The 18,520-nt window shown below is 45.1% G+C and overlaps 1 protein-coding gene across 1 annotated transcript in view; it reads left to right on the top strand.

Moving 5' to 3' along the window:
- The window catches only part of PHAX (phosphorylated adaptor for RNA export), a 37,419-nt gene extending 20,872 nt beyond the window's left edge, over nt 1-16,547 (top strand). The window contains exons 4-5 of the mRNA XM_077462165.1: nt 5,586-5,669; nt 16,125-16,547. Of these exons, the coding sequence (XP_077318291.1) occupies nt 5,586-5,669; nt 16,125-16,385 (345 nt within the window). The 3' untranslated portion in view covers nt 16,386-16,547. The remainder of the gene's footprint in view (nt 1-5,585; nt 5,670-16,124) is intronic.
- Nucleotides 16,548-18,520: the final 1,973 nt, after the last annotated feature.

Here is an 18,520-nt window from a genome sequence, read left to right as displayed (position 1 = left end):
GCGCACGGGAGTCGACAAATGCGGCAGCTCCATTCTTGGAACTGCCGCGTTTAGTGCGCCTACGCGCCGCTGTCTACGGCGCATGCGCCGTAGACAGCGGTGCCCGTTTTCGGGCAAATATCTCCTAAACCATATAGGTTTAGGAGATATTTCTTGGACCTACAGGTAAGCCTTAATCTAGGCTTACCTGTAGGTCAAAGTGGTTTGTAAGGGTTTACTTCCTCTTTAACCACTTTCAGACCGGACCATTTTGCTGGTAAATGACCAGAGGTCTTTTTACACTTTGGCACTGCGCTGCTTTAACTGGTAATTGCGCGGTCATGCAATGTTGTACCCAAACAAAATTTGCGTCCTTTTCTTCCCACAAATAGAGCTTTCTTTTGATGGTATTTGATTGCCTCTGCGATTTTTATTTTTTGCGATATAAACGTAAAAAGACCGCAAATTTTGAAAAAAAATGATATTTTCTACTTTTTGTTATTAGAAAAATCCAATAAACTCAATTTTAGTCATACATTTAGGCCAAAATGTATTCAGCCACATGTCTTTGGTAAAAAAAAAGTCAATAATTGTATATTTATTGGTTTGCGCAAAAGTTGTCACATCTACAAACTAAGGTACGTTTTCTGCAATTTACGCAGCTTTTAGTTTACGACTGCCTATCTCATTTCTTGAGGTGCTAAAATGGCAGGGCAGTACAAAACCCCCCCAAATGACCCCATTTTGGAAAGTAGACCCCCTAAGGAAATTGATAAGAGGCATGTTGAGCCCATTGAATATTTTATTTTTTTGCCTCAAGCGATTGAATAATGACAAAAAAAAAAATTTTTTTTTTTTTTTACACAAAGTTGTCACTAAATGATATATTGCTCACACATGCTATGGGCGTATGTGAAATAACACCCCAAAATAAATTCTGCTGCTTCTCCTGAGTACGGGGATACCACATATGTGGGACTTTTTGGGAGCCTAGCCGCGTACGGGGCCCCGAAAACCAAGCACCGCCTTCAGGCTTTCTAAGGGCGTACATTTTTGAGTTCACTTCTCACTACCTATTACAGTTTTGAAGGCCATAAAATGCCAAGATGGCACAAAACCCCCACAAATGACCCCATTTTAGAAAGTAGACACCCCAAGCTATTTGCTGAGAGGCATGTTGAGTCCATGGAATATTTTATATTTTGCCACAAGTTGCGGGAAAATTACAAACTTTTTTTTTTTTTTTTTTTTTTTTCACAAAGTTGTCACTAAATGATATATTGCTCACGCATGCCATGGGCATATGTGAAATGACACCCCAAAATAAATTCTGCTGCTTCTCCTGAGTACGGGGATACCACATATGTGGGACTTTTTGGGAGCCTAGCCGCGTACGGGGCCCCGAAAACCAAGCACCGCCTTCAGGCTTTCTAAGGGCGTTACAGTTTTGAAGGCCATAAAATGCCAAGATGGCACAAACCCCCCCCAAATGACCCCATTTTGGAAAGTAGACACCCCTAAATTTAGGGGTACACTAGTGAGACTAGGTAATAAATGGCGGGTGCCCTGAAACTATAAAAAAATAACTAACCAACCAGCGTCACCTGTAACAGTTATATGGTGATCACTGGTGAAAGGGTTAACTAGGGGGCAATCAGGGGGCTTTATGCGGTAGTATATGGGGGTCCCTGGCGCTATAAAAAGCTGCGGCGAACCTAAATACCTACCTGCCTAACTAGCGTCACCTGTGACACTAATACAGCGATCAGAAAAACGATCGCTTATTAGGCTGGGTTCACACTGGAGCGATGCGGGAACGCCACGAATGCGCGGCGGGTTCCCGCATCGCATGCCTCCCGGCGGCAGTTCACACTGCCCTATGCGAACTGCTGGGAGTGTCAGTGAAATGTTACTGACACCCCCAGATCAGTTCGCATATCGCAGTGCGATCTGCAAACTCGGATCGCATGGTGTGAACACCCATGCGATCCGATTCTGCTGCGGGCCAAAAAAAGGGTCCCGTGCGAATTTGCGGCGGGTGCGGCGGGTGTGGCGGGTGCGGCGGCGAATGGCTGAACTCGAATCGCACAGAGATCGGATGTGATTTGCACTGCAGTGCGGTGCGAATCACATCCGTTCTCATAAACCGCTGCAATGTGAACCCAGCCTTAGTGACACTGGCGACGGGGGGTGATCACGGGGTTAAACCTTTATTGGGGGGGTTAGGGGGGTACCTTAGAACTAAAGGGGGCTAACCCTAACTGCCCTAACAGTTATTAGTCACAAATGACACCCGCCGGGTGATCAGGGGGTTAAACCTTTATTAGGTAATAAATGGCGGGTGCCCTGAAACTATAAAAAATAACTAACCAACCAGCGTCACCTGTAACAGTTATATGGTGATCACTGGTGAAAGGGTTAACTAGGGGGCAATCAGGGGGCTTTATGCGGTAGTATATGGGGGTCCCTGGCGCTATAAAAAGCTGCGGCGAACCTAAATACCTACCTGCCTAACTAGCGTCACCTGTGACACTAATACGGCGATCAGAAAAATGATCGCTTATTAGGCTGGGTTCACACTGGAGCGATGCGGAAACGCCGCAAATCCGCGGCGGGTTCCCGCATCGCATGCCTCCCGGCGGCAGTTCACACTGCCCTATGCGAACTGCTGGGAGTGTCAGTGAAATGTTACTGACACCCCCAGATCAGTTCGCATATCGCAGTGCGATCTGCAAACTCGGATCGCATGGTGTGAACACCCATGCGATCCGATTCTGCTGCGGGCCAAAAAAAGGGTCCCGTGCGAATTTGCGGTGGGTGCGGCGGGTGTGGCGGGTGCGGCGAATGGCTGAACTCGAATCGCACAGAGATCGGATGTGATTTGCACTGCAGTGCGGTGCGAATCACATTCGTTCTCATAAACCGCTGCAATGTGAACCCAGCCTTAGTGACACTGGCGACGGGGGGTGATCACGGGGTTAAACCTTTATTGGGGGGGTTAGGGGGGTACATTAGAACTAAAGGGGGCTAACTCTAACTGCCCTAACAGTTATTACAGTCACAAATGACACCAATGCAAAAAAAAAAAAAAAAAATGACATTGGTGTCACTGTGACTGGGGGGCAGGGGTAATTGGGGGGGTGATCGGGGGGTAAAGGGGGGGTGTGAGTGTGCCTGGCATGTTCTACTGTGTGTGTAGAGTGTTGGTGCAACTCACCGATCCGCTCTCCTCCGTGTCGGAACGAAAAATACCGACACGGAGGAGAGAATACATCACTTCCTCTCCTGTGTTTACATTACAGGAGAGGAAGTGATGTCACGGGGGATTCCTATTCGTCGGGAGCGATCGCGAGGGGGTGGCCATGAACGAATGGCCGTCCCCTCGTCCGGGATCGCTCCCGCACGAATACCGACCGCCGCAGGCACCGGGCGGGGGCCCGATCGGGCCCCCGACCCGCGGGAGGCAAGGGACGTACATGTACGCCAATATGCCTGCCCGTGCCATGCTATCGACGTACATCGTCGTGCGGCGGTCGGCAACTGGTTAAGTAACTCACTAGGAAGTCCAGGCTCAGGTTGACAGCTTTGGAGCTTTTGCACCTTTTAACCACTTGGCATCCGCATGCCGTCATATGACGTCCTTGGCTTTGTGGGGTTATATCTGAATGATGTCTGTAGCCTCAGGCATCATTCAGATATCTGCATTTTAAGCCGGCGATTCTCTACACCAGGGATATTCAATTAGCGGGCCTCCAGCTGTTGCAAAACTTCAAGTCCCATCATGCCTCTGCCTCTAGGTGTCATGCTTGTTGCTGTCAGAGACTTGCTATGCCTCATGGGACTTGTAGTTCTGTAACAGCTGGAGGTCCGCTAATTGCATATCCCTTCTCTACACCATAAGAATGATCATAGCAGCTGTTCCGGCGCTTGACCCTTTGGGCGGCGAAAGGGGACATCCTCCTGCCACCCTCCGGTGCTTCTACCGACTCACCGCAGCAATCGGTGAGTCGGTCAGAGGATCCGCTGGACCAGATGGTCGCCGGAGTCTCTGATCATTCGGAGGCCAGGGTGATGTTATGATGTCACGCCCGGCCTCTGCGTTCAAAAAAACAGCACCTCCTCCGCTGGGAAGCCAGGATCTTTTTTTTTTTTTTTTTTTTTTTTTTTTTTTTTTTCAGGCTTCCCAGTCTAGTGGTGAGATGTGGGGTCCTATTGACCCCCCACATATATAACTGTAAAGAGGCCCTGTCATATTCCTATTACAAGGGGTGTTTACATTCCTTGTAATAGGAATAAGTTATCCTATTTTTTTTTTTTAAAAGCACCCCTGTCCGTGTGCTCGTACGCAGAAGGGAACGCATATGTAAGTCCTTCCCACATATGAAAACGGTGTTCGAAGCACATGTGAAGTGTCGCCGTGATTGGTAGAGCAATAATTCTAACCCTAGACCTCCTCTGTAACTTTACTGTCTTTTAAAAGAGTAAAACTTTAATTTTTTTAAATGCAATTGAAAAATTACTGCACAAATACCATGCGAGATAAAAATTTGCAATGACCGCCATTGCATTTTCTAGGGTGTCTGCTAAAAAAAAAAAAAAAAAAAAAAAAAAAACATATATAATGTTGGGGGTTCTATGTCATTTTAGAGCAAAAACATTATCATTTTTACATGTAGAGTGAAGTGTCAGAATTGGCCTGGATGCGAAGTGGTTAAAGCGGAGGTCCACCCTAAAGTGGACCTTCCGCTCATCGGAACCCTCCCCCCCTCCGGCGCCACAATTGGCACCTTTCAGGGGGGAGGGGGGTGCAGGTACCTGTACAGCACAGGTATCTGCACCCACTTCTGGGATAGTAGTCTGCGGAAAGGGGCGTACATTACGCCCCTTTCCGAAGGTCCCCCGCTGCCTGCTGGGAAACACACAGATCCCAGAGGCAGCGGGTCCATTCTTATTGCGCAGCGCGACTCGCGCATGCGCAGTAGGGAATCAGGAAATGAAGCCGAAAGGCTCCACTTCCTGATTCCCATACCCAAGATGGCGGCGGCAGAACCCGAGAGACGATCGAGAGATCGGCTTCGGGTGCCGACATCGCGGGCGCGCTGGACAGGTAAGTGTCACTATTTTAAAAGTCAGCAGCTGCAGTATTTGTAGCTGCTGGCTTTTAAAAAAAAAAAAAAAAAAAAAACCGGACTCCCGCTTTAATGACAAGTTGGCAATGATATCTTTAAAATGTGACCTTTCATTTTTATCATGTGGCTTAGATTGATTTCCATCAAGTGAACCTGTGCCCAGATCTCCATCTATAAGCATTGTAGAGAAAATTAATTTTCAGTTCATATGCTGTCAGCCTTCTCATGTAAACAACCAGCAGGTGTTTTTATCAATTAGAAACTAAAACCTGATTCTAGTATGTGAGATGTTTGAGAATAAATAACTTCATATTAAAAATCGGCTAGAGCGGTTGGTGTATTGTGGTTTTAAGTAGATTTTTAACTGCTTTTGCATTTTAACAATGCAAATAGTTTAATGTCCATAGTCTGGCCACAGGTATACTTTTACCCTTAGTTTTATTGTCTTTAGAAGAATCTTTTCTGGTTTGGTTACAGAATGGAAGCAGGAGGAGGACACCTGGTGGCGTCTATTTAAATCTTCTAAAAAACACACCAAGTATTACATCAGATCAAGTGAAGGTATGTACACAGCTAAGATTGGGGTTGAAAAAAAATTCCGTAAATGTATTATCAGGCTTTGTGGGCCAGAGTTATAATTTCACCTAAAACCTATTTTAGTGAAATCTTTTCGTTTCATTTATATGATGGTTGTGAGGGCGAGTTCAATCTGGGAAATGGTGCAGAAATCCCCCTGTCAGAAAAATGACCCTGGCAGCAATAACTATGCTGGCGTATTATTGGCTTAAAGGGATTATAAAGTCCCCCCCCCCCCCCCTTTTTTTTTTTTTGCTTTAAAAATAACAAGCCTTTTCCGTTGCAGTGGCTTTACACAGAGCAGCCGGGATCCTCCTCTTCTCGGATCCCTCGCTGGAGCTCCTGGCCCTTCCCTCCTGCCACCACAGCAAGCAGCTTCCCCATTTCCTTTTCTCTCCTTATTGGCTGACTGATTTTGATTGACAGCAGCGGGAGCCAATGGTGCCACGCTGCTGTCTCCGCCAATTGGGAGGCATGTCCCAGGCAGACGAGATACTCGTGCAACATCGCTGAACAGAGAGGGGGCTCAAGTTAGTATTAGGGGGGCTTGAGCGGCTGCTGCACAAAGAATAGAACAGATTCAAAGAATAGAACACATAGAATGCATTAAGATGAACGTCTGCCTTTAAACCACTTTTAGGCCGGGTTCACACTGCTGCGGGGGGAGATCCGGATGTGATTTGCACCGCAGTGCAAATCACATCCGATCTCCGTAGCGATGCGAGTTCAGCCATACAAATAGTATGGCTGAATTTGCATCGCTCCTGCAGCAAACTCGCACGGGACCCTTTTTTTGGTCCGCAACAGAATCGGATCGCATGGGTGTTCACACCATGCGATCCGATTCCTGTGCGAGTCGGCAGATCGCACTGCGATATGCAGACTGATCTGGGGGTGTCATTAACATATCATTGACACTCCCAGCCGTTCGCATAGGGCAGTGTGAACTGCCGGCGGGAGTAATGCGATGCGGGAAAACGCCGTGGATTCGCTGCGTTCCCGCGTCGCTGTGGTGTGAACCCAGCCTTAAGGATAAGTTAAACTTTTTGGAACATGGTACATGTTCCACCTGTCTTTAGGGTGGGTCTTGTAAACAGTCCACAGTGCGATTTCACTGTCCCCTCAAAATAACTCGACACACAGCCATTAATGTCTAAACCGCTGGCAACAAAAGTGAGTACATCCCTAAGTAAAAATGTCCAAATTAGGCCTAATTAGCCACCCCCCCCCCCCCCCCCCCCCGCATCTTGTGACTCATTAGTGTTACAAGGCCTCAGGTGTGAATGGGGGAGCAGGTGTGTTAAAATTGGTATCTTTCTCACTCTCTTATACTGGTCACTGGACATTCAACATGGAACCTCATGGTAAAGTACTCTCTGAGGATCTAAAAAAAAAATTGTTGGTCTACATAAAGATGGGCTAAGCTATCGGAAGATTGCCAAGACCCTGAAACTGAGCTGCAGCACAGTGACCAAGACCATACAGAGGTTTAACAGGACAGGTTCCACTCACCATGGTCGACCAAAGAAGTTGAGTGAATAGTCATGTCCAGAGGTTGTCTTTTGAGAATTGGACGTATAAATGCTGCCAGCATTGCTGCAGAGGTTGAAGGGTTGGGGTCAGCCTATCAGTGCTCAGACCATGCACAGCACACTGCATCAAATTTGATCTGCATGGCTGTCGTCCCAGAAGGAAGCTTCTTCTAAAGATGATGCACTAGAAAGCCAGCAGTTTGAAGAGGAGCAGATTAAAGAAGTGGATTACTGGAACCATGTGTTATGGTCTGCCTCAGAGTACATTTGGTGTATTCAGCTGGCTGTAGTGAAGCAGGTGTCTACTACCTGCTTCCCTACATCCAGCTGAAATGTGTACTCCTTGTCTCATGGGTCCCGATCCCTGATGCTGCAAAATGGCTTCTTTAGCAGACGGGAATGTGGTCCGCTGCTCTGAACCCCATGGGAAACAGTCTTTTTCTCGTGACATTGTATATAGGTCTCAGAATCAGTCCAAGATGTGGGATGAACAATCTCCAGAACCCACATTTCCAATGGCCTCCTTTTTGCTAGTAGGGTGGCGACAGCAACTGGATAGTTTGCCCAACTGTCTCTGGAATTTTCCCTCTGTGCCCCAGTTCACATCATTCCCAGGAATTTCCCCTCTGGCAGGTCCTTTGATGGCTCACCTTCTGTTCTCCATGTGTTATATCAGCAGATGCATTGCTTCAGTTACATCTTCTGTCCCAGAGATCATGATTTCATCAATGTAGTGAAACACGGTGACTTTCAAATTCAGGGAACTTAAATCTCGGGCAATCAGTCCATGAAAAATTGTTGGAGAATGAACATAGTCTTCAGGAAGCATGACGAAAGTGTACTGGCGGCCGTCCCACACAAAGGAAAAGTGGGTCTATCAAATATAAAGGAAACCATTAATGTCTATCACAGCATAATATTCTCCTGCCTATTTTAGCAGTTTTCTTAATGATTAAGATCATATCTGGTACATCTGACTTCAATGGAGGTGCCACTCTGTTTAACCACTTAAGGACCAGGCCTCTTTTTCAGACTTGGTGTTTACATGTTTAAAACAGTTTTTTTTGCTAGAAAATTACTTAGAACCCCCAAACATTTTATATTGTTTTTTTTTCTAACACCCTAGAGAATAAAATGGCGGTCATTGAAATACTTTTTTTCACACCGTATTTGCGCAGCGGTCTTACAAGCGCACTTTTTTTGGAAAAAAATTCACTTTTTTGAATAAAAAAATAAGACAACAGTAAAATTGGCCTTATTTTTTTTATATTGTGAAAGATAATGGTACGCCGAGTAAATTGATACCCAACATGTCACGCTTCAAAATTGCGCCCGCCGTGGAATGGCGTCAAACTTTTAGCCTCAAAAATCTCCATAAGCGACATTTTAAAAAATTCTACAGGTTGCATTTTTTGCGTTACAGAGGAGGTCTAGGGCTAGAATTATTGCTCTCGCTCTACCGATCGCGGCGATACCTCACGTGTGGTTTGACCACCGTTTTCATATGCGGGCGCTACTCACGTATGCGCTCACTTCTGTGCGCAAGCTCGTCGTGACGGGGTGTTTTATAAAAACTTTTTTTTTTCTTATTTTAATTGATTTTATTTATTTTTACACTGTTTAAAAAAAAAAAAATGGATCACTTTTATTCCTATTACAAGGAATGTAAACATCCCTTGTAATAGAAAAAAGCATGACAGGTCCTCTTAAATATGACATTTGGGGTCAAAAAGTCCTCAGATCTCATATTTGGGCTAAAATGCAACAAAAAAAATTAATTAATTAAAAAAGAAAAGAAAAAAAAAAGAAAAAATGACATTTAAAAAAAAAATATACCTTTTAAGAGGTATGGGCGGAAGTGACGTTTTGACGTCGCTTCCGCCCTCCCTCTAGGTATAGAGACGAGTGGGGGCCATCTTAGCCTCACTTGTCTCTATGCCCAGCTAGGACCCGATCGCCTCCGCCGCTACCGACTGCTCCGGTAAGCGACGGAAGGTGCGGGAGGGGGGGTGGCACCTCTCCCGCCGCCGATGGCGGTGATCTCGCGGAGACCACCGTTATCGTACAGCCGACCGCCGCCTGAAGAGATGGATATCTCGGTTGTGGCAGCAGTTGCTGCCGTTACCGAGATATCCCTCTTTAAAAATAGGACGTACATCGTCGTGCGGTGGTCGGCAAGTGGTTAAACCTCTGTAATCCACAGTCATTCTATATGTCGCATCCGGTTTCTTTACTGGGAACACCAGAGCAGAGAAAGGACTTAAAGCAGGTCTATCCCTACTCTCAACAGTTCTTGAATAGTCTCCCCAATTTCTTTGTGGCCTCCTGGATGTCTGTATGGCTCGAGACAGACTGGCTTCTTTGGAGGAATGTAGACTGGTCCATTTTGCATGACCTCTGACCACAGCCTTCACCGCCCTAACCAGATATGCTTTATCAGGTTACCCGAAAGTGAACGTACCCCATTCAGACTGAATAGACTGACTTTGAAGTACATCCATCCCAAGAATATATTCGGGTAACTCTGATACCAAAATCCAATAGCCAGTTTCACCCATGTCCTAACCGCTGGTGTGGTTTTCCCTCCCAAACCTTCTACATAAATCAATTCTCCTTTTTGTGATGTGAAGGATTTCCTTGCAAAAGTGTAACTTCAGCTCCAGTATAAACTAAAGCCATCGCATGTGTAGAAGACCACTTCCCTCACCATATAATGACAGGTTGTGCATAGGGGCGCCTGTCTCCTTCTGTCACTGTCCACACTACTATTACTGAAGACCCACCTCTTTATAAAAGATGAAGAACCTCCCAATCCCCTTTTTCTGAGTCTCTGGAACTCCTCCCCAGGATAAAGAGACTTGTGTTTGGGCTCATGTGCAGTGTTGGGATTTGGTTTGGGTCTGTTCTGTTTTCTCTAAGTCTAGGCTGGTATCTTCACTAGGAATGGTGTTCCTAACCCTGACAGTTTTACTCACTAAATGTTTCCACCTCTTTTGCATTTCTGCAGTACAAATCCTATTTATCTAATCTTTAGGTACACCTGCCTTTTAATAGGGCCACCCTCATTTGTTTCCTAGCGATAACTAGCCTGGTTTTCTCTTCACCACCTGTCTTTACCTCACTCCTTTGTTTTCTTCCTATCTGGCCAGACCATATCTACTGCCCTGCCTTTAGTCTCCAACTCCCCCGACTGGCTTAAAAGGGTAGTGGCTTCTTGAATCTTGCTTTTTAGTCCCAGGCCTTCCATCAAAGACAAAGGAGCCCTGAGATTAAATGGCACAGACTTCATCAGGGTAGAGCGCAAAGCAGACGTAAAGGGTTCCATATCTGGACCCATCCATTCTGGAAACATATTTAATCTGGTTATACAACCTGTATCACGTAACCTGGAAATACCTCTGCTATTCTCCAGGGGTAGTAGTTTTTCTATTTCACTAGGACTAGCGTACATTTGGACTATTCCATCTCTCACAAGGTCCAATGGTGAAAAATTCACACTAAACTCTAAAGCTTTTCGCATTACCCTGACCCAACACTCTCTAATAGCCACTGCTTCCTTACCAGATGACAAAACGCCACTGTTTGCCCCCTTCATCCCTTATATGTAGGACCCAACGCCAATAGGGGTTTCCCCTGACCGTTGTATTGTTTAGCCAGCTTATGGAGTTCAGTTTGTGTAAACTCCTGTACTACTACAAATTCCACATCTCCGCAATAATGCACCTCCCCATCTGCCATATCCTCTCTCATTTACTATGCTTAGTAATGAAAGGTCTGGCATACCTTTTCTTTCCCACTAGCAGATCATCCGAAATATGAAAGGCCACCTCCTCATCCTCACTATCTTTTTGAAAAGGGCACATTCTCACAATCTAAGTCTTGAGATGTGACAATGGCACGTACCCTGACTTTACTAACAGGTTTACAGCCCTTCCTTTTCCTTAAGGCATTCATTGATTTGGTCATGAGGGCTTCACACCGCTCTTGCAAATCATCAGCCCGACTAGCAGTTGAACGAACACACTCAGAAGTAACTGCTGGTCTTTTAATACCTTAACTTCTGCCTCTGCCTTCTTCCTTCTCTGTGATTCAGTATAGAGACCATGAGCAAAATGCCAACCCACACTGCACACTGTCCTCTTATGTGCTTTACTAAAATACAACCCCTTAAGGCTAAAATCTACAAAAATTTCTGACCCTATCACCCCAAGTCTTATTCAAGGGAGAAGCATACTTTCCAAATTTTTTAGCAAGAGACTCCCACTCATTGTCTCTGGCCCAGCTAGGTAAACTGCACACTCCCCTTTATACCCCACAAATCTCTGCATCCTTTTCCTAAACAGCTTACGCTCATTTTTACCTAGCACAAGCTACACAACGCACTACAAAAAAAAGGTCATCTTTAATTGACTTCTAGTACAAAATGCAGAGGAGCCCCCAGTTGTTTTGCTTAAGTCTGTCTAGCAAGGTTACTTTGCAGTATAAGCAAGAAAGCTGTGACCTCTGCACTGTATAGATGTGTTTTTACTGAACAAAAATGCTGTACATATAAAACTATTACAATATTAGGAATATAGTACAAGACTGACAGAAATATTGTGCAAGAAGCCTAGCAAATAAACTATGGTCTCTACTAGGGCTGAAACAACTAATCGATTAAAAGGCAACTACCGTATATACTCGAGTATAAGCCGAGATTTTCAGCCTCTTTTTTGAGGCTGAAAGTGCCCCCCTCGGCTTATACTCGAGTCATCGCCGTCTGACTGCTCGATCAGCGTATCGAGCAGACAGACGGCGGACATACTACAATTCGAAAGCCGCGCCTCCGCCTGTGATAGGCGGAACACTCAATTTCCCAGCAGTCAGTGTTCCGCCTATCACGGACATCCGCTCATCCTCGTACTACGGACGAGGATGAGACGATGTCCGTGATAGGCGGAACACAGGCTGCTGGGAAATTCAGTGTTCCGCCTATCACAGGCGAAGGCGGAGGCGCGGCTTTTGAATTTTAGAATGGCCGCCGAGGCGCCGACGAAGAGCGGCGATCCTGGCAAGGCACGGGACGGAGGCAAGGCACGGGACGGGACGGAGGCAAGGCACGGGACGGGACGGAGGCAAGGCACGGGACGGGACGGAGGCAAGGCACGGGACGGGACGGAGGCAAGGCACGGGACGGGACGGAGGCAAGGCACGGGACGGAGGCAAGGCACGGCACGGGACGGAGGCAAGGAGGCAAGGCACGGCACGGGACGGAGGCAAGGCACGGGACGGAGGCTCGGGACACAGGCTCGGGACACAGGTAGGCTGGACACACACACACGGACACACACACACACGGACACACACACACACGGACACACACGGACACACACACACGGACACACACACACAGGGATGGATGGATACACACACACACAGGGATGGATGGATACACACACACACACAGGGATGGATACACACACACACACAGGGATGGATGGATACACACACACACACAGGGATGGATGGAGACACACACACACAGGGATGGATGGATGGATGGAGACACACACACAGGGATGGATGGATGGATGGAGACACACACACACACACACACACGGACACACACACACAGGGATGGATGGAGACACACACACACAGGGATGGATGGAGACACACACACACAGGGATGGATGGATACACACACACACAGGGATGGATGGATACACACACACACACAGGGATGGATGGATGGAGACACACACACACAGGGATGGATGGATGGATGGAGACACACACACACAGGGATGGATGGATGGATGGATGGAGACACACACACACACAGGGATGGATGGATGGACACACACACACACAGGGATGGATGGATGGATGGACGGACACACACAGGGATGGATGGACGGACACACAGGGATGGATGGACGGACACACAGGGATGGACGGACACACAGGGATGGACGGACACACAGGGATGGACGGACACACAGGGATGGACGGACACACACACAGGGATGGACAGGCATGTCTCACCCTCGGCTTATACACGAGTCAATAAGTTTGCCAGTTTTTTTGGGGGTAAATTGGGGGCCTCGGCTTATATTCGGGTCGGCCTATACTCGAGTATATACGGTAATCGATTATGAAATCGATTACTATTTTCATAATCTATTAATCTGATCGGCAGTAACATATTGGGGTTAAAAAAACTAAAATGAGCCCTTTATAGTTAATCGCTACAGTAAGTATTACTTTCACTGTTCTACAGTTTTCACTGTATCTTCTTTTTTTTTTTCTACTATAAAGGGCTAATTTTTTTTTTTTTTTTTTTTTTTTTTTTTTAGCCCCATTATGTTACTAAATGCCTTGGCCCCTGTACACACGGTCGGACATTCTGACAACCAAATCCGTTGGATTTTGTCCGAAACTGTTGCATACACACGGTTGGACAAAGTTGCCGGAAACTCAGATTGTTCAGAACGTGATGATGCAATTTCGTTATGATGGGACTACGTTCAGGCTAGTAGCCAATAGCTTTGGTCTAGGAATTTGATCTGAGCATGCGTGCCACTTTGTCCGATCGGAATTCTCTACACACGATCGGATCATGTTGTCGGAAAATTTTATAGCCCAGCTGGAAAACTTGGTCCGTCGGATACTCGCATGGAAACAGTCCGATGGAGCCCACACACAGTCGGACTATCCGACAACAAGGTCCTATCGGACATTGTCCATGGGAATATTCAACCGTGTACAAGGGCTATGACCTGGTTTACATCTATGTGTTGGTGCTTTTTGCAGAAATGCCCTACAGTTCGTTTGCATGGTTTCCTATGGGACACAATCACATCTGAAAGGGTCAGGGACTTTTACACAAAATGGTGCTTTATTGGTTCCATATACTTCAATGGAGAAGCTGCAGAAAAGCATGCAATGCGTTTTTGCAGCAATTTGTGTTTTTTTTTTTTTTTATAATCTGCCCCAAAAAAATGCAAAAATGCAAATTGCAGTAAAATATGCGCAAAAATCAAAACGCACTGCAGAAACATATCAAAAGCAAACTGCATAGGTGTGTACCAAGCCTTATGCTGGCCACACAGATCAATTTTCAGATGAGAATATTAAGACGAAAAATCTTTGTACATTAGCTGAATGAAAGAAATTTTCACTTGTTTTTAACATTCTGTTTTTAAAATGAATGTAATTTCTGAACGAAAACCACATACAATGTCTGAAAATGTCATTTAAAGTTTTTTTTTTTTTATTTTTTTTTTTAAAGGTTATTAACCAATTAATCAAAACAATCGGCCAAATCGATTATGAAAATAATCGTTAGTTGCAGCCCTAGTCTCTACACAGTAAAAGTATGCTCAAAAGTTACTTAACTATGGTTACTGGGTGTTCGGTTATCTCTTTTGACAATGAGGACTCGGTTCCTTCTTCTTGTCTAGCACCGATTCTTCCTCTTCGGCTGCAATGGCAGGCACAGGTGTGGCTGCACTGATAGTTTTTAATATTTATTTTATTTTTGTAATGTTCTGCATAAAACACTTAAAGTGGTTGTAAACCCTTACAACCAACTTTGACCTACAGGTAAGCCTGGATTAAGGCTTACCTGTAGGTCCAAGAAATATCTCCTAAACCTACACGGCTTAGGAGATATTTGCTGAAAGACAGGCGCCGCGGTCAACGGCGATATGCCGTGAGTGGCGGCTCCCGTGCGCATGCGCAGGAGTGACGTCATTGCGGCTTCGCTGAATGAGAGCAGCGAGACCCACCAAGAAGATGGATGCGCCGGACTACAGGGGACAGCGGTGACTTCGCTGGCTCCTGTGTCAGGCAAGTGACACATAATGGACTACTATGCGATGCATAGTAGCCCATTGTGCTTTACCTTTGCAGGGAATGAAAGAAGAAGTAAACTCATCAGGGTTTACTTCCTCTTTAAGTGTCATTTCATGAGATAATTTACGAGGCCGTATTTAAGGGGGGGGATTAAGGGCAGTGCAGGGTAGGGATCAGTTGAGGCAACTGGTGGCAAGTAACCCTTAAGGCCTGGCTAGTAGCTCAGGATTAAAAATTTGTATGTGTGTATATATATATATATATATATATATATATATATATATATATATATATATATATTATGGACCAATGTTAATACAGCGATCAGTGCTTTAAAATGGACCGATTACTGTGTAAATGACACTGCCAGGGCATGGGGTTAAACACCTAGGGGGTGATCAAGGGGTTAAGTGTGCCCTAGGGAGTGATTCATTATAGCTGTGGGGTAGTCTCACTAGAACATGAGATCACTGCTCCTGATAACAGGGAGCAGTAGATCACCGTCATGTTAGGCAGAACAGGGAAATGCCTTGTTTACATGGGCACCACCCCGTTATGCCGCTCCATGACGCGATCATGGGCCCCTGGCGGACCTAGTCCATGGTCACGGAGTGCGCGGCGCGCCCACAATGCCACGATTTAAAGGACATGTACCTGTACGCCCATTTGCCCAGCTGTGCCATTGTGCTGACGTACATCGTTGTGAGCTGGTCAGCAAAGGGTTAACAAACTCAACACATCTCCTCAAAGTGTTTCACTATGGAGTGGCTTGGGTGGTTATGTGACTTAAAGGAGAAGTATAGCCAAAACACGGGATCTAACATAAGCCCATGAGAAACCGCAGGTATGCTGCGCTGCAGGTTTCACTTTTACTTGCAGATCTCTTCCCCCTGCCCCAAACCCACTTGTGTCCCTCTCCACAGGGACTGGCAGGGAGCTGATAGCAAATCAAAATTGGGTACTTGGAAAGATATTGCATTATTAAGTACAGGGCTGCATTTGTCAGCTTTAAAAAAAAACCTCAAACCATTTTCCTTTAACTTTTTTTTTTTTTTTTATTGCTCTTAAGGAGATATTTTATGTGGAAAACCAGAAGGAATTGGAGATTAAGAAGGCTGCAAAGAAAAGGAGACGTCACATACTGGGGAAGAAGGCCAAGGAGGCCATCAAAAGCCTTAACTTTCAAGAACATGATGATACATCAAGGGAGACTTTTGCAAGCGACACAAATGAAGCTTTAGCTTCTCTTGATGATGAAACCCCAGAGATGAAATTAGACCCCGAAGATGCCATTGAGATTGACAATTCCCATGACTTGGAAACATTTTAACTGGAGCCTTGCTAGGACTTTGCACAAATGTGTATTTACTAGTAAAAATGTGAGACTTTGTTGCTACAGAATTGACAAAATTTACCAGTTAAGTGTAGATTGAAATTAGTAATGGCATTGCTTATTAAATGTGCCTCAGTTTTTTGGGGTAAGTTTTTTTGATTTTGTACTTTTTATGTTTGTATTTTGCCTTACGCCCTATTAGTGTTTTTCTGTTTTGTGCGTGTGTTTTTTCCCAAGCATTGTTACAGCACCAGAGGCATGAGTGTTTAGGCCCTGATGGCTGGACTTATGATGAGGTAACATTAGAATGTTATCCTATTTGGGTATTGCAAACGATAATCTGGTAGAAGTTTTCTGAACTTGCTAAAACAGAATGTGAGGGTAATCCTTTTCCCAGCATGCTGGAAACTCTTTGGTTGTACTTTTTTTTTTTTTTTTTTTTTTTTTTATATTTGGTGTAATATACTATAAACACAGGATTTGGTCTGTTGGTACTGTTGCCTATTTACCACTATAGAGCGCATTTATTCCTTTGACTTTCATGTCCCAATTGCGTAGGCAGACATATTTAATTTTAATCTTGCTACCAGTGGATGGGTAGGAATTATTGCACCTTGGGCACAGAATTTGGAGTTCTGTGCCAGCCTGTTCTGGACTACATGTGGTGATGCAGCTAGCTGTTCAGAGGCAGATATTTCTTTCCATGTTATCCAGGCAACAGCATGTTTGTAAAGCTGGCTTTTTGGTGAAATGCACACCCACACAATCATTTAACCGTATATAGGCTGATCCTAATTGGTAATCAATGTCTGCTGTAAAGAATTACCATGGTTGAACTTTTTGGCACAGTCCCAGCTGTTTTTCTTTACAGCACAGTAGTAATTGTTACAACCTAAAAAGCCAGCCTTACATGTTACAATTTTAAATAGAGCTTTCAGCTCGCTTGTCCAAATCACAAAGCAATAGACCTAAAATGGTGGTTTCAGTCTACCTCAAGAAGGTGGAATTGAAATTGCCCTCATTGGTCAGGGAAGAAAAAACAGATTGCTTTCTCCAAATTTGCTTTCCAAAATCGTTTTGTACCACTTCAATTTCGTTTCAGCTCAGTCTTTAAAGCTGAAGTTTCATTTTTTTTTTTGTATTTTGCCTTCCTTCTCCCAACATATTAATGCAATTTTTAATTTATAGTGTAATTCCAGTCAAAACCTAACTGAGCTAAAATCTATTCCCACCCTTATTCTAAAGTTCTATGTACCCTATAAAAGAAAGGAGTCTATACTTGCCTATTCTGAGGTCGCTCCCAGCCACAGTTGCATGATTGGGTCCCAGGACTGGCTTCAGTGTAGAGGGAGAGCTGACGACGACTGCCCCAAAATAAGCCTGTGGTTGACGACATCACCAAGGCTCTGCAGCTGTTGTCACTGCTCTCTCCTCTACTCTGAATCTGGAACTGGAGAGATCATGTGACTGGACTGAAGCAGCTTCAGAGTAGGTAAGTACACAGATCTTTTCTTTTTTAAAGGGTAGATAGAATAGACTTGGAATGGGGATGGGAGTAGATTTAGGCTTAGTTATGTTTTGACAGGAGTTGCACTTCTTGCAAAGTTTCAAATCTTTCTGTTTTTACTTCCTTCTTTTAGACCCAGTGATGACATGACCTGACCTCTGTGCATCTCTATGCTTTTCAGGCAGATTGTGACTGGTGGGGAGGGGTCAACACAATGTGTGCTGTAGATGGCATCACAAAAACCTCAATGTACCCTGCACTGGTACTCCTCTTAAAGTGATATTAAAGTCTTATTTTTGTTTAAAAATAACAAACCTGTTATACTTACCTGCTCTAGGTAGTTGATTTGCACAGAGCAGCCCAGCTACTCCTCTTCTAGGGTCCCTTGTTGGCGCTCCTGGCCCCTCCCTCCTGTAATGGGCTTGCTCTTGTAGTTCTACAAATATTAAAATGCCATTCTTGAGGAGTGGCTGTTCCTAGGCAGCATGCAGACTAGACTGCCTTAAAGTGGTTGTAAACCCTTACAGACCACTTTGACCTACATTTAAGGCTTACCTGTAGGTCCATGAAATATCTCCTAAACCTACAGGATTTAGGAAATATTTGCACAAAGGCAGGCACCGCT

Source organism: Lithobates pipiens, unplaced genomic scaffold (genome assembly GCF_037356315.1).
Source record: "Lithobates pipiens isolate NorthernLeopardFrog02 unplaced genomic scaffold, aLitPip1_a1.2 Scaffold_3, whole genome shotgun sequence".
NCBI classification, from domain to species: Eukaryota; Metazoa; Chordata; class Amphibia; order Anura; family Ranidae; genus Lithobates; species Lithobates pipiens.
Note: the sequence above shows the minus strand (reverse complement) of the source record. Positions and strands in the feature narration are given on the sequence as shown.